Source organism: Cryptomeria japonica, chromosome 1, assembly GCF_030272615.1.
Source record: "Cryptomeria japonica chromosome 1, Sugi_1.0, whole genome shotgun sequence".
In the NCBI taxonomy this organism is placed as follows: domain Eukaryota; kingdom Viridiplantae; phylum Streptophyta; class Pinopsida; order Cupressales; family Cupressaceae; genus Cryptomeria; species Cryptomeria japonica.
This window is the reverse complement of record NC_081405.1, coordinates 362,837,902-362,865,164: the sequence shown is the minus strand read 5'-3', so window position 1 is coordinate 362,865,164 and position 27,263 is coordinate 362,837,902. Positions and strand designations below refer to the sequence as shown.

The 27,263-nt window shown below is 36.8% G+C and overlaps 1 protein-coding gene across 2 annotated transcripts in view; it reads right to left on the bottom strand.

The window, feature by feature from the left end:
• The window catches only part of LOC131069125 (protein SUPPRESSOR OF K(+) TRANSPORT GROWTH DEFECT 1), a 37,544-nt gene extending 10,546 nt beyond the window's left edge, over positions 1–26,998 (bottom strand). Inside the window, exons 1-3 of one of the 2 annotated variants that reach the window (XM_058004456.2) lie at positions 26,690–26,998; positions 23,731–24,408; positions 6,151–6,256 (exon numbers count right to left, since the gene is read on the bottom strand). In XM_058004456.2, coding sequence (XP_057860439.1) covers positions 6,151–6,256; positions 23,731–24,208 — 584 coding nt within the window. In that variant the 5' untranslated portion in view covers positions 24,209–24,408; positions 26,690–26,998. The remainder of the gene's footprint in view (positions 1–6,150; positions 6,257–23,730; positions 24,409–26,689) is intronic. The other variant, XM_058004457.2, reaches the window with a different exon arrangement.
• Between the last annotated feature and the right edge of the window lie 265 nt (positions 26,999–27,263).

Genomic DNA, 27,263 nt, shown 5'->3' with positions numbered 1-27,263 from the left:
TCAGAGGAAGCTATAAGTGAGGCTTTCCATCTTCCAGAGCACAGAGATATGGTCTACAAGAGCATAGAAGGAGCCAGGTCAATGTACGAAGATGATCCAGATGCATGTCTAAGCATCATTAACAAAAACTGGTTACTCAAGAGTCGTCCTCGCCTGAGTAAGGTACCGAACACACCACACAGGATTGATTTCCAGGAGGAGTACAGAGATTTGATTACAATGCTCAACCGAGTCACAGGTGCACCTCAAGCTTTTTATTTTGAAAAATGGATGTTCTACTTCATTCAGGTAATAGTTCAGGGTAAAGGAACAATTCATTGGGCTAGAATGATTAGCCACTGCTTGGACGTACAGTTGAGGAGACTCAAAGCTACCAAGTCCTTCCACATGAGTTCATACGTCATCTATGCCTTGATCAGGAGTTTCGAGTACGCAGGACTACCTCACAGAGGAGTGATTGGAAGAGGACCCGGCGAGGTCAGAGCTTGTGATTCCTATGTTCACTTGCATCATCCGCCAGGAAGCAACTACAAGCTAGTTAATGATACCTTCACGATGAACATCACAAGGACGTTGCAAGGCGGGATTCACAACAGATTATCTCAGGATGCACAGGAACTAGTAAAGAGGTACGGTGCTTGGTTTATCCAATTTCCGAAGTTTACTTATATCAGAGTTCATGGATGTCCTTCACCTCCATATATGTTGCCAAGATATTCGACAGACAGAATTGTGTTACTTGAGGTAACAAGACAGTTGGCAGCTTATGCGAAGGCATTCAGACACAGACATGGAAATGGAGTTCCGGTACCTATCATATTGGGCAATTCAGTTGAGGTATGTCCTAATGCTTTAGCCATGGATGACGCAGAGGAGGAGTTAGCTTTGTATTCTTTTTCATTCTTTGCTTTGAGAGAAAGCTTTGATCCACATGGATATATAGAGGAGACAGTCGGTAGGAAGTTTAAGCATGAGTTTCAGATTGAAGATTTTATGATGAATCTCTTAGACGATCTTGAAGTGAAAAGAAAGATGCATTCTAGATTGCCTTTGGATTTCATCAGGAAATGCAAGATTTACAGAGTGGCCGACCAAGCACAGGACAGTGGCAGACATCTCCAGTCATCCTATGATCGAGAAAGTAAATCAGTAAGGTTAGATTGGAATGAGCCCGAGGTCGTGGATTTAGATGCTTTGATGGCTCCAGTCTTGTCTTGTACTCGCAGATGGGTTGATGTGCAGCATCAGAAGTTGAGAGAGCAAGGCATAGCTATGACTTTCACTTTGGAAGAGAAGCCAGCAGAGGGTGGAGCTAGTGTAAGTGAAGGCAATCCTAATCCTAGAAATTCAAGTGAAGGTAACCTTCGATGTGCCAGTGAGGGCAATCTCCATCCAAGAGGTTCGAAGAGGAAAGAAAGATCAGAAAAGAAGGAATCTTCCAAGAGGAAACAAGGAGTCAATCGTGATCGTTCATCCGGTACATCTTCTAAACCAGAGAAGAGGACACTTCAAGTAGAAGAATCCATGGAGTCGATGGTACAAAATGATAGGCAGGAGGAAGGACAGGCATTGCAAGGGTCACCAGATGGATCTCTCCAGGATTATGAGTTAGATGAAGATAGAGAAGGCAACGAAATAGCATCTCCTCCCAGACAAGAAGAAGTAGTGCATAAGGAAATTCAAGTTCAAGAGACAAGATCGGCCATCCTAGATTGGTTGAAGGAAAGATTAACCAAGGTGATCGTGATAGAGGACGAAGATAATGTAATTGATTTAGAGAGCCTTGTTGGACGTTCTCACGAAGTAACAGAGAAGAGGAAGGCTACCAAGATGTCCAAGATGATTCGAGATGAGATTGGATCCAGAAAATTACAGATAGCTACACCGGCAGTAGACAAGTACGAAGGTGAGATCTTAGCAGAGGAATATGATATAGAGACATTTGAGCTAGGTCCATCCACAGCTGAGCAGACACTAGATGATGCCACCGATTCATTTGAGGCATTGAAAGACAAGCTTAGAGAAGAAATGGAGAAGAATAGAAAGCTTGAGAGAGAGGTCAGTGCATGGAGGACATATTTCAGTCATCTCAATGAACCCTTGGGACGTCAGGATCCAGCGAGATCACCAGTGCAGGCACTTCCACTTCAATCAATTAATGAGGCAGAAAGATTCAAGAATATGGTCCAGCGTACGAGTACTTGGATGGATAAATCTCATACAGTTGCCGTAGAGTTTGTGACAAGGATGATGAAAACTATTCATCAAGCTATCCAGGTTCTTGAGATAATCCACAATTTGATGATAACAGTAGCCGCCTTCGCTCATACCAAAGATGTTATCATTCCCGTCTTGAAAGTAATTAGACACACATCAAGGAAGGTCTTAGCGCAGGAAAAGATCATGGATGGAGGACCTCACAGTTTGCTTCAGTGGTCAACCTTACTCCATATGAAGAGTGTTTTCTTTGAGGACATCAGTACTAGATGTAGCCAAGTGGAGGAGGTGATCAATCCGATCCAGGACAGAGTATTTGAGGTACTACGTACCATTCTTGGCAGGAGGATCGAAGTCAAGACAGATGTGGATATGCAGGAATTAGAGGATAGAATCAAGGTCATCTTTTGTAAGGACACTAATGTCACAGACGAGCAATATGATCAGATGTTTGCCACCATGCTCCTGATTGAAAGAACAAAGGAACTTGAATCTTCATGGGACGCAGCTCTTCTAGATGCATTTGATCAGGTCATCCATTTGGAGGAAAGTATGAAGAATCTTCCCGAGATTCCAATTGCAGAGATCGAAAGAATCGTATCAAGATTCATTGCATATGCTAAAAAGGAGCATTGGAAAGGGAATAAGATTCTAGATGAGAGGTTGTTATAGATGACATGGCATCTTATTTGTCATTGGTTTATGTCTCCTAGGTTTTTGTGCCAAATTTAATATTTGGCTATGCATTTAATATTGTTCAGTAAAAAAGGAGGCCATTTGTAACAAACCCTAATTAGGGTTTAGGTGTCATGATCTTGACCGTTGATCTACTTTCAATCTGGACCATTCATTGTAATTGAGGATGCTATTTATACCCTCATTTTCATTTCATTTGGAATAGAATAGTAAGATAATAGAGAATAGAGATAGTCAAGAGATTAGAGAGATTAGAGTTTAGAAGCAATTTGTTTTTGTAGCAAGATTGAGTTTGAGGAAAGGAATTCAAACAATTGTTGTATATGATGACTTTGAAATCAATGAAATATTGAAGTTATGGTGTTTTGTTGCAATTTTCTTGGTTATCTTCATGGTTGTTCAATTTACTTGAATCATGCTCAATCAAAGTAGTGTGTTAATTTGAAGGACAAAGTGTGAGACTTGATCTTTGGTAGGATTCGTAATCCAAACCACTAGCTTCTTGCTGATTGTAGGAACGCCTTGTGTGGTCGACTGGAGAATACCTAAATCATTTAAACTTCAATCATTATTGTATCTTGGATATGTACCTTCGTGGTAGTGTCTTTGATCTTTGATGCGTTGAAAATCATTTTGTTACCTTAGAAGATCGCATCAATTTCAATTGAGTTGTTATTTTATGGCGAAATTGAAGTTGGTAGAATCTTGCCAAGTCTTGTCCACATGAAGTCATTCTTAGGGTTAGATTAGATTAGACTTCTTGTAAAACCCTATCCTTTTGTTATTTTTTTGAAAAGCTTCTTAGTTTAGTAAAATTTCAGGCTTTCGGAGCGTAAGACCCCTTGAGGATACAGCAAATCACATCATACCACTGGTGCTTGTCCACACGTAGAGACCCTACTAACCAGAACATTGGAGTCATCCTAACTGATCCTTCATGCGAATCTTCAGCAGTTAGAGACTTTATTCAAGAGAGGATAAGATGCCTTTAGGTATTTTATTCTGTGTATGATTGTGTACAAAATACACGTCAACAGGTTTCAAGGCCCCTTCAAAACTTGTTTTACTCTAATCAAAAACATTTAGGTTATCAAAGGCTTTCTTGTACAGTATGAAAACTTATAATTGGGATGTTTGGTGCTGTGTACTAGAATCCAACACATGAAAAAGGACTGACAAGTGTAATCAGATCTGTCAAAATCTTACTGTTGCTATTAATAATGTGGTACAAATGTGAAAACATATTGTAAATTAAAAATCACATGCAGTTACCAATAAAATGTTATAATCCACCTGAAGAGTTAGTTGCTTAACTAGAATTCCATATATGGTGTCAGAATTTTTTGGCTCCATAGCAAAGCTGTGGCAAGCCACACAACCGTAACAGCTTTCAAATCAGCTGTTCAACTTCCCAACTAGCAAAATATTGGCGTCAAAAGCCTATTTAAACAAGGAGAGGGCTGTTTAATGAAAAAAACAGTACATATTCATGTTGTGTATGTTGATATGTTATCTATAAATACTAAATATCCCTTCTTTGGGAATTTAAGGCAAACAGAAAGAGAACAATTTGAAGACACCCAACTAGACAAGATACTTTTTTCCAATAGATAAACTGAGAGTACAACAATAAAAGGGTTGCAATAAAATCAAGTACCTACAGGTTGGCTTAGCAAGAAAAATCCCAAGCTTAAATAAACAATAAATTTGCAACAATGAAACATTTGATGAGATTATCGTGTTGATGCTAACCCTTTCCACATAATGTTAATCACTACCTTTGGTCCATACAAAACTTCCTACATGGAGTAGCAATCAAAGTATCAGAGAGAGGTTGCATATGCCTAAGGGTATAAAGTAGTTTTGAATTAAGTGCCCCACATATCCTCTTAAAGATTACATTGTCAAAGTGTGTACTTTAATCAAAAAAGGCCGTTTGTACCAAGCTCTTTTTCTGAAAGTCTAACTTGATGCACACCACATTACTTAAAAATTTAAAATGGTTCACAAGAACCATTGAACGGTATGATTAGTTATATGATCTCCCATATCAATCTTTCAATCCTTCCCATTATAAATCATGTGCTTGTTATCAGGAAATATAGTTACTAAATTTATTTTTGGTATGTGTCAGAAAACTGGGAGGTTATTTCTTCTGGTGAAATTTTTCTGCATTCCAAAGAAAAACCTCCATGTGCAAGAGCATGAACACTGGTATGCCTCCAGAAGTCAACTTACTTCCCCATTGGAAGAACAATGAAAATGTTTGTTATAAATCCAAGCATATTCTTGTCATGAGATCCGGAAAAAGAACAAATATTTCACAGCCAGAACACTCATTTATTGCCTTTAAATCCATGTTACCAGATCCTACTTGTTTGTAGCTTAGCGTCTAAATTTCTGATTGTATTCTAATGGTTTCTATATATACAGAAACATGTCTATATAAACATTTGATAATAAGTATACTGAAGAAATATAATATTCTTACGAGATTTGATATTGTTAATGATTTGACGCTTCCACAGTCAATAAAAATTGGAAAAACATTTTCATGAAAAGTACAAAGACTTTGATAATCAACATTTCTGGTCACATTTCATGACCCATTATAAAGAAGCATGACCCAGAATGTTAATTATCAAAATCTTTGTATAAAAGTGTTTTCAGACCTATACAACGATATTGATCAAACAAGCATGCAGTAAATTTCAAACAGTAAATTGCTATTGTACTTTTTGTAAATCATTGTGCAAAGCAATGTCTCATATGGCCAGAAAAATGACATGAGATGCACGTCAAGCAATGAGTCACATACAACTCTACAACATAGTTGTCCAAAATTGACAACTTACAGTGTTTAAGTAATTCAGACTTCCCACAATTTCCTTTTCCTATGAATATGGTCATCTTTTTGGCTGTGTCAATGCATGGCAAGCATCCAATGTACATAAAAAAAGTATAGCTGCTAAGAAAGCATTGCAATCTCCAGCAATCTTGCTACTGAGTAAATTATATGTTTACAGGATTTTGTTCATTCGTTAACTGATAAGTTTGGAAAAACAAAACCTCTAATGGACCTTTAGTTACTCTTTCAAGTAGTAGAGCATGTATCCAATTACAGAGTAAATGCACTGATTGCTTTGTGCAATTCATGACATACATCCCTTTTTCCTTCACTATTAGTATACATAACCCTTTTTTTTAGAATTATTCCATGGCTTCAATAAACAGTACCTGAAAAATGTTGACTCTGCTTCAGTTGCAACAGCCTTTGCCAGGTAAGACTTTCCAGTTCCAGGAGGTCCATATAGAAGAAAAGCTTTCCAGGGTTTCCGCTTCCCTATAACCATAACAATAAAATAGAACTCTTCCCTGTCAAATTGGTCATGTATGCACCCTATACATTATTAACACCTTCTAATCTGATTTTAAATTCAATGAAATGCTAAAAGAGAAAATAAGCTAGGGCAGATTGGCAAGATGCATATGAGCCATAAAACTTCATTCTTCAAAAAGTTTTAAATAATAAATATCAAGAATCATAAGTAGCTTTTGTAGTCCTGTTATAGTAAGTCCTTGAATTGTTACCAATCATGCCACTCAAATAATTCATGAGAATATCAGCAAATAAAGTGTTCCAATTACCTAATTATTCATTTGCTCGTTTGATCAGGATTAAATTGGGAAAATATTGAAATCTAATTTTTCCAAAATTTTATATGTTTTAGTAAATTGCAATTTTGAGGGTCTTCGGTGCATTTTTGGACAAATATGGTGCCCGGAAACATGATGAGACATCATTGATGTTTCCGAAATTTGGTTCTAGATTATTTGAGTACCTTTCCAACGCATCAAACGGTTTGTAATTCGGAGCTAGGATGAGAAAGTTATGCCTTCTCAAAGTGGACTGAAATTTTATATTTAGTTTTTTTTATAATTTTGATAGTTTTAATAGTTTAATTGTAATAAACATTATGATGACTCTTCATTTCAAATTCCAAGGGATTTGTGTGACCCTTGGGATACATTCGACTTGTATAAACTCCAATTTTGAATAGAATGGAGACAGTTTTTTTGGTTTGCAATCTTCTTGTTGTCAATTTCTTTTTGTTGAAATCTACAATACTGCAAGTATCACACTAGGTATTGTAATCTGGTTTTCATAAATCAGATCAGTGGTATCAAAGCGGGAACGCTCCTTTATGCCAATTTACACAAGGTCTTCCTACCAAAGATTAGGATTGGATACACAAGATTTGTCAAAATACCCACCTTTGAGACGCACACAATCGAAGATGTCAGACAATGATGTTAAGAAGTTGGTCGAGGAAGCTTTAAATAAGCAACGAGAGGAGATGATGAGTCAATTTTCATACCTCCTACAGAAGCAAAAACCCTCTGAATCTGAAACACCATTTCGTGGAAATACCCCTTTCAAAGTGCAGGTCAATTTCGACATCCCAAATTTTGAAGGAAAGGTCGATGCTGAAGCTGTTGATAACTGGTTATCAAAGTTGGATAGGTACTTTTCTGTAAATAATTTCTCAGATGCTGAAAAGATAACATTTGCTCTCCTCAAAGCTGAAACCCATGTGAAATTAGCATGGGAAACCAAAGTAGCAAATAAAGAACAAGAATCAGTTGCTGAAGATGCTTTTATACTATCTCTTGATAAGAAGCCCACATGGGGAGAATTTGTGGAATATATCAAAGAAGCCTACCTCCCGGAGGATGTATATGAACAAAAATACATAGAATGGCAGCTTCTTCGCCAAAGGAGGGATCAGTCTGTGCAAGATTACACCAATACATTCCATTCACTTGCAGCAAAACTCGGTATTAATGATTCAGAGAAACATAGAATTTTGAAATATCGGAGTGGACTTCACAGGTATATTCAAACAGAGATGGATTTTTTAAATATTGAGACATTGGCAACTGCCTATAAATATGCTACAAAAATTGAAGAAAAATCCAAGCAAAGAGGGAAGAGGGACTACTTTGCAAACAACAAGCCAAGGGCTGAAGGTGGCAATAAATTTGCAGGGAAACAGGTGACCAAGGAACCTCATTCAAATTCACCCAAGAACACATGGTGGTCTACTAAAAAGACAGACACAGGCATGTGGTGCGAGATGCATAGGTCCCCAACCCATAATACAAAGGATTGTCGAAGTATTAAAAATTTGATGACAGAAATACGAGGGGAGGAAGCTGAACCTGAATCGTCACCAATAGATAATTCTAAGAAAGAGGAGAATGATTCCATCATAGAAGCAAACCCATATGCCGTAGTTGGAACTGCTAAAGTATTTCCCCGTGAAGATGAAGAGAGACTTTTTCATTCACAGATGTGGGTTGATGGAAAGCCTCTACATTTTATTGTTGACAGTGGGAGTCAAAAGAATTTGATCTCTAGGGAGGCAGTCAAAAGATTAAATTTGAAAGTGACAAGACACCCACAACCATACTCTATGGGATGGGTGAATGAGGGACAAGATATTCAAATCAATCAACAATGTCGTTTGCCATATTCAATCAAGCCTTTCAAGGATGAAGTGATATGTGATGTAGCACCATTGGATGTATGCGATGTCTTGCTGGGGCAGCCATACATGTATCAGAGGCATGGGGTGTATGAGTCAAGGCCACGTAGTGTTACAATCAAGCTTGGTGAGAAGAGGTACCGAATACCAGAGATATGTCCAACACAAACTACATCTTTAATTAGTGCTAAACAATGTAAACGCTTGATTGCTCAAACTGGAGCTTTTATTGTACTCATGATTCGCCCTGAACAAACAAAGTCAGTTGTTCTTAATACACATGCTAAGGTAACAGAGAATCAACAAAATCAAATAGATAAAATTTTGAAAGAATATCACAGTGTGTTTACACCACCAGTGGGAGTACCAACACACTGTCAAGTCAAGCACTCTATTGATTTAATTCCACGCACACCGCTACCACATGAGCCAATATATAGGAGGTCAGTTTTGGAAAATAATGAGATTAAGAGACAAATTCAAGAGTTGATTCAGAAAGGACACATTCGTCCAAGTGCTTCACCTTGTGGAAGTCCAATTGTCCTTGCTAAAAAGAAAGATGGGACATGGAGGCTTTGTATTGATTATAGAGCATTAAACAAAATCTCTGTTAAAAATAGATATCCAATCCCTCGAATTGATGATTTGTTGGACCAACTTAGGGGGGCTAAATTCTTTACAAAAGTTGACTTGAAGTCTGGATACCACCAAGTACCAATTGATCCAGCAGATGTGTAGAAGACTGCATTTAAATCTAAGGAAGGTTTGTTTGAATGGTTGGTCATGCCTTTTGGCCTAACAAATGCCCTAGCCACATTTATGAGATTGATGAATGATGTGCTTAGACCATTCATTGATTCCTTTGTAGTTGTTTATTTGGATGACATACTCATCTTTAGCAGAACTTGGTCTGAGCATTTGCAGCATGTTGAACAAGTTCTTTCAACTCTGCAAAAACACAAACTTTATGCCAACATTGAGAAGTGTTCTTTTGGTATGCAGAGTATTCAATACTTAGGGTATATCATTGACGATGAGGGTGTTCATGTTGATCCAGCAAAGATTCAAATAATTCAAGATTGGCCATCCCCTAAAAATTTCACAGAGCTTCGCAGCTTCTTGGGCTTAGCCAACTTCTATCGTAGATTTGTGTTTGGTTTCTCACACATATCATGGCCTCTTAATCAATCACTCAGGGGTGGAGCACAAGCAAAATTTCAGTGGACAGAGGCACAACAACAAGCATTTGAGGAGTTAAAGAAAAGACTATGTTCAGCACCAGTATTGGTCCTTCCAGATCTACACCAAGCATTTGAGATACAAACAGATGCATCAGATTATGCTCTTGGTGCGGTACTCACACAAAATGGGCATCCTGTTGCCTATCACAGTGAAACTTTTTCTGATACAGTACGTAAGTATCCCACCTATGATAAGGAGTTGTATGCCATTGTTCAGGCTTGCAAACAATGGAAACACTATATACTGGGAAAAGAAACTGTTATACATACAGACCATAAACCACTCCAATTCTTGCAAACACAAGGAAAGCTACAAAATGATAGACATCAACGGTGGTCAGTCTATTTACAACAATTTCACCTCAACATTCGTCATAAAAAAGGAAGCAGTAACAAGGTGGCAAATTGTTTGAGTAGGCCTCCAATTGCAGGTTTGACAATAGTGTTGGATTCATGCGGTCATCAATCATCCACTTGGGAACAACTATATAGTACTGACCCTGATTTTGCTAACATCTATAGTAATTTGGTAGAAGGAAAATCTGTCTCTGATTTTCACTTGCAGGATGGGTTTCTTTGCCATAATGGTCACATATGTGTACCCACCGAAGAACGGAAGAAAATGATATGGGAAGCTCACTACAGTCGTGTTGCAGGACATTTTAGTATTGGTAAGACTACTGCTATCCTTCAAAAGTATTTCTATTGGCCAAAAATGAAGCAAGATGTCATTTCACATATACAAGCTTGTGCAGCCTGTGCGATTGCAAAACCAGCAAACCGTAAGTTGGGTCTATACTTACCATTACCTATTCCTGATAAGCCATGGCAGTCTATTTCAATGGATTTTATGTCTGGGCTTCCAACTACCAGGCGGGGGCATGATTGTGTATATGTTGTGGTAGATAGGTTTTCTAAAATGGCTATCATGGTGGCATGTAAAAAGATGATTTCTGCAGAAGATACTGCCAAGCTATTTTTTGAACATGTGTGGGTTCATTTTGGTTTGCCAAAAACCATTATTTCTGATAGGGATAGCAGGTTCATCAGCAAATTTTGGTCTGCACTATGGGCTAAAATGGACACGAAACTGACAAAGTCCACAGCATTCCATCCCCAAACAGATGGGCAGACAGAAGTGGTGAATCGAATGATTATTCATATTTTACGGATGTATCATTCAAAACATCCTCGCACGTGGGATGAAAGCTTACCCTATGTGCAACACAGCTACAACCGTGCACTCCATAGTACTACAGGGCACAGTCCATTTGAGGTTTCTCTTGGGTACTAGCCATTGGCACCTATGGATGTAGCAATACCATCTCTACAGTCTAGTAGTCCATTGAATGGTGACAAGGAGGTAGATAAAGCAGAAAAATTCATTGATAACATTAGACACCTACAACAAGAAGTTTATGAGATATTGGAGCAGAGTAATCAGAAGTATAAGGAAAGACATGATAAACATAGAACTCCCCATCAGTTTCAGGTTGGTGACAAGGTATGGTTACATCTTCAGAAAGAGCGCCTGCATGGACCAAATAGGAAGCTTCGACCTCTTCGTTATGGACCATACACTATTGTGAAACAAGTTGGTGAGAATGCTTTTGAACTTAATTTGCCATCCTTTTTGGGACTGCATCCAGTTTTCAATGTGGAGTTGTTGAGACCCTATTTTCCTCCTTTATTGGATATCTCTCAAGCTACTGAATACATTCAAGCTGCAGAGTTAAACCCCTCTACTACTGCTCCAGTCCAGTGTGACCATGTTACTGAAGCCATTTTCAAGACTTTGAGAAATCAGAAAATCCCTTTGTATCGGGTGGTTCGAGCTGGTCAGCATTCTCATCAAGGCAAGTGGCTTACTAAGGAACAAATTGAAGAACAATTTCCTCATCTGTTGCAGCAGATTAGTGCAATGGGGCCCATTGCCTCTTAAGGGGGGAGGAATGATCAGGATTAAATTGGGAAAATATTGAAATCTAATTTTTCCAAAATTTTATATGTTTTAGTAAATTGCAATTTTGAGGGTCTTCGGTGCATTTTTGGACAAATATGGTGCCCGGAAATTTGGTTCTAGATTATTTGAGTACCTTTCCAACGCATCAAACGGTTTGTAATTCGGAGCTAGGATGAGAAAGTTATGCCTTCTCAAAGTGGACTGAAATTTTATATTTAGTTTTTTTATAATTTTGATAGTTTTAATAGTTTAATTGTAATAAACATTATGATGACTCTTCATTTCAAATTCCAAGGGATTTGTGTGACCCTTGGGATACATTCGACTTGTATAAACTCCAATTTTGAATAGAATGGAGACAGTTTTTTTGGTTTGCAATCTTCTTGTTGTCAATTTCTTTTTGTTGAAATCTACAATACCGCAAGTATCACACTAGGTATTGTAATCTGGTTTTCATAAATCAGATCATCGTTGAAAATAAATAAGCTCGAATATTTTGAATGAACTATTGCACTTGTACTATTGCTCATGCACTATACTCAACTGACAGTTGTTTGCAATTAAATATATTCACAGGTTGGAACAGTTACAAGAATAGCCTCACATTTATATATTTCAACTGGTGAACAACCACAGAAAGTCAATTACTCTAATTTTTTATTTTACCATTCTTGAAGACATCTATAGGCAGATTTGGATGCTGACTTAAGGAAATCTTGTTCTACAACAAAGATTCCTCCAACAATGAATTTCTCCATCTAGTAGTCAGATATGCATATGATGTTTTCTCTTTCTGCAATCTACTCAAAGTATCGAAGATTTTTGAGGTTCTAATATCGTTTTTCACTGTTTCTCAAACATTGGAAACCCTATTTAATTTGAACAGAGACTACGGTTTCCTTTAGGACTCCAATCGTGGAAGGCTGTACATTTCCATGGCATTAGTAATCAAACTAGTAATAGTGTTTGTCAAACTTAAAAGTGAAATGAAATTGGCCGATGTCCTTTGACAATTAGTTCTTATACAACTGGGAGGTGATCGAAGACCCAGTTGCCTGTTTGAAATTCATCTTTGGGTCATTGTAAGTCAGCTTATTGATTTATTCAATTTCTTGTAGCATTGAGGTTGTATTGTGATACACTGGGCCTTTGACAGATATGTCTGGTGGAAAAGTACAATCATATCAAATTAATAAAAACTTAATCCTTAAGCATCAGCGGTTTATATTAATTTGAAAAAAACCATTTTTGCTCGATTGGGATATGTAGTATTAAGCCTCTATCCTGCCAGATGGTTAGTGTTCTCAGTTGTAAAACTTCAGAAGTGTCCAATTGTTTGATAACTATTATTCTCGCTGTTATGTACAGGATGCTTCCACTTAGGAATATAATTATTTCCATGTGTTTCTAGTCTATTTGGGGTCACAATTGCTACCAAAAAAATTTGGATGTTCACGTAATGCATAAATAATTTGCATGAATTTTTCTGCTATTTAATGGCAGAGCATTTTACTTCTGTTGCTAGGATGTGTAAAGTCAACTTGTGGCTAGCATAGCCCTCAAATAAGTTAGATGATCATTATAGTCTTATATAGGTAGTTGGGCCAGGTGGCTTCCATAACATAAGTACGGTATATATAGAAGGTTAAGGTTAGTTTATTATCATCATATTGAGTATTATGCAAATGAAAGCCAGAATTTGTGAAGAGTTGCCCATTGCAATCTGAGAAGAAATGTTGTTAGAAAGAGAATCAAGGAGATCATGGGAATTGTTCATGTGATGTGAAGCACCTAAATCAAGAATCTAGCCATCTGTAGATGAATGCAAAGCTTGTGTAGATTCTCCTTTCTTCTCTGATTGTTCGTTTGCTTCATTTTGGAGGGAGACTCACTACTTGGAGAAGATTTGTCTTAGGCTTCTTATTATTTTCTCTACCCTTAGATGATTAAGCCATCAATGCTTGACTCTTAGAACTAGGAAGTGCATCTGTTTAGATTAACTTGGCCTTCTCCCTAGTAAGACACTCACAAAACAACTCAAAGATAAGCATCTTAAAATCTTTCCCCAAGGCATCCATAGCAAAATAGAAAATAGATGACAACACCTTGAATGGACCCTTTGACAAATTCAAGAAGATACATTCTTTATCAGATTTCTCATGCCCACATCTTTTTAATTGTGACAAAAGCAATCTGAACTTTGTAAATTAATCCTAAATAGTAGGAAAATCATATGGAGAGAGTGATTTGAAATCTACCTCTAGTTGCAAGATTCAAAACTCATTGACTGTACTATACAATCCATCATGGTTGTCCCAAACTTGCTTAGGTGTTGTGCACTCTGCGATGTAAAACAACAAATAATCGGATACATACAATCCCATAAGTCCCATGGCTTCATTTAACTTTTTCTATGAGAAAAATTTTCAAACTCCTTAGTAAATTTTGGTTGTCTGTCATTTAACATTGACGAGCAAACGCTTATACTGAGAGGGAGGGGTCAATCAGTATAAGTCAATCTTTTACTTTTACAAATCTTAACAACCATAACAATATCAATGCAGAGAGAAAGAAAGCTCCTTGCCCTCATGATAGTTGGCACCCCCGGATGGAGCAGAGATTGCCCAACTGTGGGGTTACGGCACTACACATTCGATGGTTTTCTGGGACTCAAGATCCCTTAGCCATGGAACACGGCACAATTGTGTGTATAAGGTGGGTTGGACACAAGAACTAACAATTATGCAACACAAGAATACAAGATTTACATGGAAATTCTTTAGGGAGAAAACCACGGCAAAATGTTGCTTATAAAATTCTCTTTACAAGCTTTGTAAGCATCAACCCGCAGGAAACATCAATCCCCTCTTAAATGATTTGTAAACACCAACCCACAGGGGCCACCAATCCCCTCTAAAAATATTTGAAGCCACCAACCCACTAGAGACACCAATACCCACAACTGAGTACTAACTCAGCAAGAGCCAACAATCTTTTTTCTTAGGAAGCACCAACCTCCGAATGAACTCTTCAATAAATGATGATCAAATGATTTACCTTTATAAGAGTCTTCTTGTAGATGTTACGTTCTTTACAAGTTTGGTGCAATCACTTTCACATATTTTCTTTCTTAAATCTACATAAACCTTTTCACAACTCTGCTCCAAATTCCTTTTATAAGTCTGCTCTAAATCCATTCACAAATCTGCTTCAAATTTATTCATAAATCTGCTCTAAATCCCTTTCTTGAATTAGCTCTGTCAATGTATGATGATCATATATGCCTTCCTCACAAATCTGCCTATGACTAATTTTCTATTCTCTTTACACAAATCTCCTGGTGTATATCTGATTCAACTCTTTGTCTTCCACACACACTAGGCTCCACATTCCACAAACTCTTAATTATATCTTCATCAAGATAGGCAACCTTTTGGAGGGATGTAAAGCTTGGTAAAATGAGATGACTATTCATTGTTCTATACTCTTTCAAAGCACCCTTTGATAGAAAACTTGGGCGCTCAAGGTCGGCCACCATTTTGAAACATGGGTCAGCCCTTCAAAACTTATTTATTTAAAGACAAATAAAACTTTAATTTAGGGCACCCACATGGCAGTGAAACAATGAGATAATTTTCTGAGATAGTCGGCCATGATTAAAGTCTTCATTGGAGAATGAGTTAGTGGCTTTTGGCCCTCAATTGCTTCATCAGTCCTAGTTGCAGCGATCAAATTTCTGTTGACATCAATGACAATAATGCTGACAAACATTTGCCAAAATCTTTTATATTGCAATAGTTGTCTCATTTTTAGCTTCTATGTGTGATAGTTGTCTCATTTTTAGCTTCTATGTGTGATAGTTGTCTCATTTTTAGCTTCTATGTGTGATAGTTGTGTGGAGTGAGTGGCCCAAAAGTTCTTAGTTCCACCATGATTAGCAGAAGAACACCAAGAAAACAAAGAAAAAATGCCTTACACCCCCTAGAATGTATTAAATCTGTATTTGGCTTTGCAACCTCCCAAGCAAATTACAATTGACAGTTTTTGCAATTTGTACAAATGAAACTCAAATCAACCATTTACAGCAGTGCTTTTACAATTTAAAAAAAAACTTGTTAAAACAAAAAACTAAGGTTACAGACAAATTCGTTGCAATTTTCTGAGCAACTTCAAAAAAAAGGTTTGCCAATTTTTGACTCCATATGCAAAAGTTATACCAATTGCAAGAATAGAATGCAAGATGTACCTTCCAATTGGTAAACTGATAAAAAAGGGCAAATTCTAGAAAAATCACCTACACCACAACAGGGTTCATAAAACCAACTTTCCAATGACTGCTCATTTGCAAAAATCAGACGTTGTGATGCCAAGTTATGCTCTGTAGAAAAGATTTGCTCCTTCTAGAGCAAAATGGGGTTTGGAGGCCTGTTAGCAACGTTCAGCAACAAAGCCACTGTCTAGGGGCCCACGAGAGCGAAAGTGGTGATTTGGTGGCCCATGAGGGGTGGTACATTGGAGGACTGTTGGTGAGGCTTGGATGTTGAAACATAGAGATTGAACGTTGAAGTTTAAGCACTATCAGCACCCGAGCATCTAACACTATCAGAAGGTGTTAAGTGCATATGAATTGTGGGTGAGTCCCAACAACCCTACCACGCCTGCAAGGGTACAGCAAATCTCTGCAATACAGGGATTTGTGAACCCTTGTACTATATGTTTTTTTTCTTATATTAAATTTTCAACAAGCTATAGAAAATTTGAAAAAACTAGAGAAATAATTTGTTTTTATTTTTACCTGACAAAATAATGGTTCCTATAGACAAAGACTAATGATACTAATGCCTACGCAAACCATACAAATGTCGTACAACCAAGGAAGGGAGCCCAAAAAATTACCAATCTGATTTTCTCCAAAGCATATCATGTTTACTGTCGATCCATATAAATTCTTGACCTAATCGTGCGATCAAATTTGGTCCAAGACACTCTCAACAAAACATGATGGCAAAAACTCTCCAAAATCCAGAAGGGGCTTGCCAAATTCAAAGCTCTGATACTATGTTGAAGTAGACAACCAAGATCAGCAATCTGCAACACCAAATAACCTTCCACACACGAGAGAAGCAACAACAAAAGATGTTATTCTACCAATCAAGAGTTGTCATGACCCCAATCAGATCATAATGAATACCATAACAGTATTCATTGTCATATCAGGAATAAATAAATAAATTTAGAAAATTGTCTTAATTTTAATAACTGTGCCTAAACACCAATCTGATCCGACAAACAATGATATATACACAAATCAACGATCAGTGTGTTTGGTTGATTATGAATAAGTACGGCATTAGGGAAATAATGATGCATATGTTAACAACAATCAAAGACAATGGTCCTATTTCAACTAAGTCTAAAACAACAGACGAAGGTAGCGAGCTATTTATGATTGAAAGGAACAGCAATGATCTGTTTGTGAAATAACTCCTTAAGGATAGCATAGATTAATATTAAGGAGGCAACATGATAGCAATCAATGACTAACAATTAAAGGCACTTAAACAAAGATTAGTTTGAGCTATGAAGAAACATTGTGGTGAAAGGGTGTGAACCCCCCTGAAGGGATAGCCACGTCTAAAGTATTGTCTCTCCTCAGAGGGACATAAAGGTATAAAGTAGAGAAGACCCGATAGGGAAAAGGCATCGAAGGAAAATAGAAAGAAAAAGCTGTGATCGGTGGATTGACAGCAAGTTGTTATATTGTACGGCCAACAGTATGTCTATTTCATAATTGTTACAGAATTTATGATTCTTTCTATGAACCGTTCTGCAGTTATATACATTTATAAAAATGTCTGAAATATAAATGAATATATATATAGATATAATGTTTGATCAGACAAATAACAATATTAGAATGTAAATCAGAAAGAGCTCTTAAGTTAATAACAGTAAGAAGAATATGTTTATATATAATGCTTGTTACTACTGTCAGTATTTAAGAAAGTTGGGGATGGAGTTGTTTCCACAAAGGGGCAGTCTAAATCCAATCATTAAGATGATTCCCAAGATAGGGTAAGGATCAGTGTCCCGTAAACTTTGAGGGCATGGTCCCAAGATAGGGTAAAGGCTTGGATCCGTAAACTTTGAGGGAGCCTATTGTATTTTGGTCTCTAAGCGCTTTGGTAACATAGACATCCTCTTCTTCTTTAGAACTGAAGTAGTAACAAAGGTTGACACTTGCATTAAGAATTATGGATGATAAAATTAATTATCTAGTATGATAGAATTAATTATCTAATATTGTAGATGAACAATTTACTTATTAAATTGATAAATTAATTGAACTATGGAATATCATAGATTTGATTCATGTTAAGATAGATTTGTCTCCTAATCAATTTAGTTTAAGTCATAAGTATATTGAAATAGATTAATTATGGTTAAAATAGGCCTAAACCTAGTAGGGGACATTACAAGAGTACAAGCATGAATACAATATTCACAAGATTCTCAAGATGCATAATGTACTAAAGAAGCCTTGCTTGTAAAGGCAAGGTGAGACCTATAAAATTATAAATACATAGGATTATGAGAAAATGTCACTATCATATGCAATGAGAAAAAAAAAAAGTATCCTAGATGTAATCTAGAAGCTACCAAAGTAAACTTATGTACTAGGTGTGAATAAGTCCTAGAAACAACTGGTTAGGGAATCATCCTTTTCACACCAACAGAATTGAGAAAGGAGGTTGGGATAGCAAATGTCAATAAGAAGCTCACATGGCCTCCAAATAGAGGTAACGAAAACACACAAATTAAAGATAATGTGGTTCTCCAACATGAACATGAACTAGAGTATGTGCCTGATAATCTTCCAGGTTATACAGGGCTTGAGAAAAAATAGTGGGATTTTCAAATCTTATTCCTGCAGATGTAAGACCAGGAATTTTCAATAGTCTATTACATTATTATATATATATGTATGCACTACATGGAATAATAAGGAAGTGGACTTTATTGAGAAGGTGAAAAAATTGATTTAAATTTGTTTTAAACCTATGGTCTAGGCTTTTTTTACAGTTAGATATGGAATTGAAGAAATGTCAAATGAAGTACTCAGGAATTTTAAAAAATAAATGATAGAAATTTGTGTTAACCTGTGGTCTAAGCATGGAATTGAAGAGATGTCAAATGAAGTTCTTGTGAAAAAAAATTTAATATTTGTAGATTTGATTAACCAAAGCAGTGATGGTTTTTAGTATTTACATTAAATTGGTAAAAGAGCAGCAATTGATCTTCATTATAAGGTTGCAATCTAGCAAAAAGAAATTGATTTCAGAGGAAAAAGGTGATGAAACAGATTTCTAAGAATATATTTCAGAATTTACCATATGGACTGCCACTGGATGGAGTCAGAGAATTCAATGTAATTGCTTTGGGCAGAGCAATCTGAGATGGGGGCATTTTTATGAATCCATAAAGAGGCATCTTTGTGGAACACATCAGTATTTTGATAAAGCTATACAGGAACAAATTGTATGTGTGAGAATAAATAAGTTATGGATGAACAAATGAGTTATGGAAAAATGTCAGTTATATCCTGTGCAGCTATCAATTATGAAATCATCATCAGGTTAGAATAGACTAAAAACTGGCACTACAGGGAAACAAGCTAATTACATTACAGCCCGTAGGATTCCATCAATTTTGAACTAGCACGAGGTCTTCAGACCTCAAGCAAAATGGTGTGATTTGGATAGAAAAGTAAATAAGCAAGATCCTGGGAAAGTGCAGCACCCATGTTGCTCAAAAATTGGCTCAAACTTTGCAACATCATCTTTACAGAAAATTTTGTTTGTTTGGGAATGTCTGCCAATGGTTTTCATTAAAGTGCAGCCTTGTTCAAGTGTTTTCCTCAATACCTCAGTTTGTTCCCAAATGAATTAATTTCCTAAAACTTCAGTTTTCCGTCTCAATGACATTAGAAAAATGAATTTCAAGTTTATGCTTCCAACCTGTTGGTGATCCAAATTACACCATATAATTCTATACAATTTACCTGAAATCAACTCCCAAGGAATGTCGAGATGAAGTTTAGACAAAAGATTGTGATTAAACTGCAAGAGAATTTGGACCTACTGAGAAGAGTGGGCAACACTCTTACAGTTTTGTTTCTGCTAAATCAGGGAAGGCATTCCTGGAGATCTCACAGATCAATCAAAGAGAAATAAAAATAACAAGGTCACATGGCTTAGCTACACACTGTGCTAGAGGATATCAATTATTTGTCACTAAAATAGCCTCTCCAACAGCAAACAAGATTATCCAGTTAGCATGCTCAAATTACAAATATTGATCAATAAAATAGCCTCAAAGGTGTAAATCAATTGTAAACTCCCACTGACTAATGTATCCAGCTAAGAACCATTAATCACCAAAATCACTTATCAAATAAACACAGAATTTCAGGATTTGAATGGTGATCAGTTGCCTTCAATACTGGTGCCTTATCCATTAGCGACAGAGTCGAGATTAGCAAAAAATGTGCAGAAACAGAGAGTAAATTCCACACCCTAAGAATCCAGTCAAGTTACTGCAAGTTCATCTTAGACAACATTCAATGAAATGAAAACATCAAGTAAAGCTGATCTACAAATGATCCAAAGAACCCCTTATGTGTATTCAGAAAAGAACATTTACATCTAGCAATCAGGCATTTCTTCACCAAGGATCCCACACCTAAAAGCAGAGACTGATCAAGAATGCACAAGAGATTAGCAAATCTGACCCCAGAAGAAAAGAAATAATTACTCCCAAAAATACAATGCTTTTTAAGGAGAAATTGTCCCTACCAAGCAGTTTCCCATAGACAAGCCTTCACATGAATTTATAAACATAAATTCACACAAATTCCTACTTAAACATACTGCTATAGACACCAGAGAGTATAGACAAAGGCCCAAAAGTACGAATTCTGCCAAAAGATCAACCCCCCCAATGTCTCAAGAAATTGAGTTGTAATTATAGACAAATGAACAAGGCATATCCCCCATTGGATGATCACCAATGGTCATCCCGCTTAACAATTAATCAAGGCACGCAAGGATCAAATTGAATCAGGCAGGACCACCACTCCCAAAAATGCTTAACAGTTGATTAAACAAGTGGCATCCAAAATAACCTACAAAGAAATCCCCCAACAACCGTATAGCACTACTAGAAAGAAGACCTAGACTCACAGCAAGACTGCACCAACAATCACCCCCAACAAAACCTAAGAAATAACAGAACATTGTTCTGGGTTTAAATATTGATGTAAGGTGCACCAGAGACAGTCAAAGATTCCAACACAGGGGCATTCAAACAAAACTGCATAACCATTTTAAATACCCAAATGAGAGAATGACCCAGATCTTCCCTGCGAAGAAGAAATGGCCCAAAACAACTCATCAGGGACAAAAAACAAACCATGAGACTCCATGGATGAACTGATGTCACACTACCTATTCCATGTGGTAAAACTTATGCACCGTTAGAGAAATATGCCATGGATATCTAGATATTTTGAAACCACCATGGGCCTAATAAGCAACTCCCCAGATGCTAATAGGCCAATGAGAAACAGCCGCCTGGAAGCCATTGGGAGAAAGCAACCCAAGCATCAATGGCTATGACCTCCTCCAAAGCCATCATAGGTTCCATAGGAACACCCCAGCTAAAAGGCAAACCTGAAAAATATTCAAATCCAAGCTTCACAAAACACCTCAAATCTGCCTTCACTTCAGTGCAAATTGGGAACAAGAAAGGCACCAAAATCCTCCAAGCAAATCCAGATCCAAAAACCTAAGTAAATCAGTGATAGGCACATCATCACTAGAGAAACCAGGTGTACAGCAAATTATAAACTAAGCTACCAATTGTCACTCAAACATGCCATGCATCATCACCAGAGGAATCCAAGCATACCAATCGTTGCCACCAAATAACTACCAGGATCCAACCCATTAAAAATCCAGAGTCAAAACCACAAAAAACTTGATTCCATTGCCTAGTCAGACCCAGAATGCTGATGCAAATAAAAATTAGCCAAAGAAAACTGAGTGCAAAAAAAATTAAAACCAAGGAACAAAGCACTTCGGGCCCGAATTACTTCAGAGACCAAAAAGAAAGAGGAAATGCTCTGAGGCCCATTCATTACCAAAATCCTATTAACCCGAATGATAAGCTGGCCAAATCCAGATACACCAAAATATCCCACAGCCACTCAGAAGGAAATGGACCAGTGGGAACCACCACCTGGCACCATTTAATTCCACCACAACACACATATGGTAAGTACTCCCCCAAATGAATATAACAATCCAGATCCAGAAGAATCTTATAAAACTGGGGTACATAAACATCTTGGAGCATATCAAATACTAGTAGTCCTACCAGATAGCATCAAAACATTCCAGATGCAAAGTCATTTGGTAAGCCAGATTGAACTACATTTTGCATCTGGTTCCCTCCCTCCTAAGACATTAAAGACCAAGCAGATGCTGCCACCTCATCCCGTGGAGATTCCAAGTTGACCCAAGCTATTGCCATGCGACTAGATAACAACTTTTGTAGCAGTACACTAGTAGCTATTGCCATGTGTGGTTGACTCGCCAGTCAGCTTCAACTAAGTGCTCATATAATCTTCAATTAATCTCTTTATTGATCTTAAAGTGCTTTCATGTTCGTATTTCACCCTTGTAACTTGTTTGAGATATTTTCATCTTTTGACTTGGTCACATCTTACTGCATAATTAAATTGGCTACGCCATGTTCCCAACAGAATATTTGGTTCCCACAATCAGCAGAATAAATAATGCCAATAGTTTTATTAATATAGTACTATTCTCACATTAGAAATGGATGGACTAGTAAAAAAGAAACACAATACATCACTAGAGCATATTGTGTTCATGCTATAACTTCATGGGAAATAAAAATATGAAATGTAATTCATATTTTGCAAGTGGTGATAATGCCATTTCAACTATAGAAGGAAATTATACTCAAGTCATCAATGATTATGGGGGTATAAATGCAAGAGAACTTCTAACTGTAAGCACCATTTGGCATTTGCAATTCGCTAGTCAACATACTCATTCACTTTAAAATTTTAAATCAATTTATTTTCATAATTTTACCTTCAGCCATAACTCACCCACCATGTGACAGATGAGAAAAGGCAAGGCCAATTTTTTATATTAAAGGCTAAGAATAACATTTAAATAAACTGTGTATAGTGATAATAAATGAATTTTACACTAACGACCCACCTTGTTCAAAAACATTCAACTAGAATACATAAAAATCAAACACAAAACACCAAACAACACCAGCCAAATTCAAACATTGGAAACTGCTCGTACTGTGCCATATCCTGAGGCTTCAAAGATTTGCATTTTAAGAATATACCGCAGGGGTAAATCAATGTTTTTGTATGTCCCTGATTTGCCTTTTTGACAGATTTGAGTACCTATTGTTATATGAAAAATTATGTGGACCCTGTCAGTTTGCTCTGTGTGGAATCAATAGCTTTTGTGAGAGTATACCTTGGAATTGTCTTTTCCTAAAATCTAATAGGGGTGCACAACAACCATGACAACTATCTGAACAAAAAATGCACTGGACATGGAACTGTGTCGAAGCATTTTACATATACTTGGAGTAAATCTTCATTATTCCATATGATGCATCTTATACCCCCATAACTTATTCAGTGCATTGAGATACCCAGTTTTTCATGGAAACTTTGCAATTTGTTATATATTAATTTAAAATTGATGCTTTACATGAACAAAAAAAACGAAGTATAGAAAGTACGAAATTTTCAACCAGGTTATATCTTTTGAAATAACCAATTTCAATGAAGATGTTAGCTTTTCTTGCTTTTATAGGAAGTCTTTCCTTGCAAATTTGATATTCAACTGATGTAAATCTCAAGATGGATTTCTTCGCAACAATCATTCAATGCAGCTGAATTTTACTAAAAGAATAACAACAGCAGTATGGGAAAAGTGTCCACCTGTGAAAAACTGTGGAAACTTCACAGGAAGAATAACTGCCTCTTGCAATGCCTGTTTCGCACTTTCAAGACCTGCCACATCATTCCATTTCACATTTGGCTTCTCTCGGATAATTGCAGAATTGAGCCCTGCACGCAACTTTGCTTGCTCAGGGTCCTCTCCATCTCCATCTCCATCCTTGTTTCCAGGCTTGCTTTTAGCTTTAGTAGCAACAGCTGCATCACCATTTGCAGCAGGCCTCGAATTGCTCCCATCATCTAAGACAGCCCTGATCTCCTCTGCTCTTCGCAAATATTCTGTAAATTTCTGTGTAATAGCCTCCTTGATTTTCGGATTCTTCTCGTATTTCAGATGGGTCTTGAAGTATTCAAGTGCATTCATGTAAAGAGGAAAGGCCTTGGCATAATTCCCAGCATTATCTTCCTGAACCGCCTGCCTAACATACTCTATTGCCTGCTCCTTGAAATTGCTATACATTGTTGCTGAAAAATCCTATTGATGACCGCAACAATGGCCAGAGAATTGAAGTACATGAAGAACAGTGAAATACTAATTGGACAAAGGACCCCAACTAGGTATCCACCGCATAGAGTTATAGAATATGTATGCACGCAAGGACTTCCTCCACCAGAACCAAATCCCCACTTCCCCACATTCACTATATGATATAAATTTCTCTATAAACCAACAGAAAAGATTATCAATATTCATATTTATAATCAAGTAATGATCAAATATCTTCAGAAATCAAAGCATCCACAAAGTAACTGATTCATAAACCAAATTCCCAGTTGTCACTTTCAGCCATCTCCTCTGATGAATTCCAAGGTATGTATCAAGAACCAATGGCCTAAAAATATTACCTTTTAAGAAAATTTAAATTTAGCAAGAGAGGCTGAAGCTGTTTGGGACTTTCAACATTACTTAGTGAGTTGTAAAGATGAAGAAAAATACCAAAGCCCTATACTAAAGAGTCAACGAGATTTGGTTATATTGGGAAAAATCCTAAGGATGCTCCAACTAATTGGTTTCTTGATTCATATATTTCTTTGTATAGGAAATCCTCCACGTATCCATCTCCAGAAAAATCCATCCTCATAAATAAACTCTATCATTAGCAACTAGCAAGTCTTATTAAACAAACGGAAAGAAAGAAATAACTTAATTCTTAGAGAAAGATACAGTCATCTCCCTGTTGTCTAGGAGAGTACAGAATCAGCCCTTAAAAATCTGCAAATGCTAAACATTAAGTATTAGTGCAGTTACAAGATGTACTCCACAAAATGCAACAAGATGAGGTTACTTCCGGGTTGTTGTTGATGACAGACAAAGAAACCTTCACCCCCCACTCTCCTGCCCCCCTCCCATACCATCTGCACACCCTCCCTCCCTTCTTTAGGAATTGTAAATTTCAACTGTGGCAACACGACAAAATCAAATACAGGAGAAACATTCTGTGGAAATGTTGTAGGAGACACAAAAGGAGTTCTCATTAAAGGACACATGCTACACTTGGGAGAGCAATGAATTTTTGGTAAGAAGCAGAAATAATTTCAAGGAGCCTCATTCTCATCCTCAAGTTGGCTTTTAAATTTTTAATAGAATAACAAGAGAGAATACCAAATAAGGCATAATATTTGATCAAAAGTGATGAATCTGATTAAAAGCAAGGTGCTGAGAATTGGTTCTTACAAACAAGATTAGAAACGATATAATTGCAGTTGTACGACAATTAGTTAATAGAAAGTACTAAATATGGCAGCATATCTGATCAAAAGTGATATCTAATAAAAAGCAGAAGTGCTGAAAATTGGTTATTACAAACACGATAAGATACAGTGTAATTTCAGTAGTAGAAAAATTAGTTAGCTCCTCCTTTACATACACTCTCCAAGAAGGGAATAAAGCAGCAGATCTGCTTATTTATTTAACAATACAAATAAAGAATGCAGATCCTGTAATATTGAACCCACGAGCCGAGACAAAAAAGTAGCTGAACAGACGAATATGAAATTGGCCACTTTCCATTCCTCATAATCATGTACAACCTTTTCAGTTAATGGGCAGGAATAATTTCTGATTTAGAATATCGTACATGATGCTAGTTTTTCTCCTCTTAAACTTGTGATGAGAAAATTGTGGAGAAAGAGACTTCAATATTGGAGTTATGGCAGCTCAATTAGATGGATGGTGCTTTTTAGCTAATGCAATCGGCTAAGTGTTTTGGTTATTCTTCTGCTATGCATGTTTTTAAACAAATTTATTTTACTGTGTTGGTATAAGAATTGTTTGCAATGGTACAGCTTGTACTTTAGCCAGTTAATGGAATGTTGCTGTTGACAGGAAGGTTGTAGTTCTGTGTTTATAAATAGCCCCAAAAACAGAGTACTTGTGAGGGCAATGAGGTAGCATTGAGCAGATGTCAGCTGCACAAACATCTCTATTCCTGATATTGTACTCACTTTTATTATGGTGTGCTTCAGGGATTGCAATGTTCTAAAATTCCTAATTTTTTGAATCCTGCTCCTGAACAAATCTTCAGTGGACAGGACTCAGAAACACCAACAATTTCGAACTAGCACAATAACCCCAGAAGCAGACCATAAACAAATTCAACGTCATCAGGTCTACAACAATTAGTTGTGCACACATATATTCAATAAAGCATCGGCCAATTGAAAGAAACACGCAAAAGATGGCCAATACGGCTTTTTTCACATTGATGCAATGATCCATACTCTTGGGAAAACAGGGTAACCGCAAGGGTTTCTTGCAGGAAAAGCATCTTCCTAAGAGACCATCCCAGATAAAATCATGAATTGATTCATAAATCGCTCCCAAAAAAAACACTCAATCGCCTGGTAGATTAAATATCTTGTGTATAGACCATAAATTACTCCATGCGAAATAATCTCAAAGCAATGACAGAAAAAACAGAGATCGGACCTCGTCACATACCTTTGATTGTTATACACGAGTTGCCCGCAACATCGATTTGATACCCAGAGGAAATTTGCAGGTTGATTGTCTTCAATTCAATCGAATGGTTACTGAAATTTTGTGGGTTGAGCCTGGAAAAATGGTTGACGAAGAATAGGAAAGCAACCAATGAGTTTCAAGGAAGAGAAGATGAATAATGTTCAGTTCTAAAATGACAAAATTGCATCTTTTTTACAGAGTAAAATACCATTTGGGATTTTTTTATTATAAGAGACTTTGTATAGAAAAGAAATTGGATAGAGCCGCCTTTGAAATTTGGCGTTGGTGAGCTTACTTCAAGTTCGTAGAAACATACATTTTATCATGTTTTGACTTCTTCCAATCACCGGACACCATGTTTAGTGAAGCCTTTTAACTCCGTCACATGCATTTTATTTATTTATGTATTTATTTATATTTCATTTTTAAGAGTCACTTTGTGATTTCTATGTCTTTAGTTTACTAATAAGTGTGAAAAAACAAAGATTTTTAGGTTAAAGTTGGCAAAATAATCAAATATTTAGTATTGAATTCATTTGCATTAATTCTCATG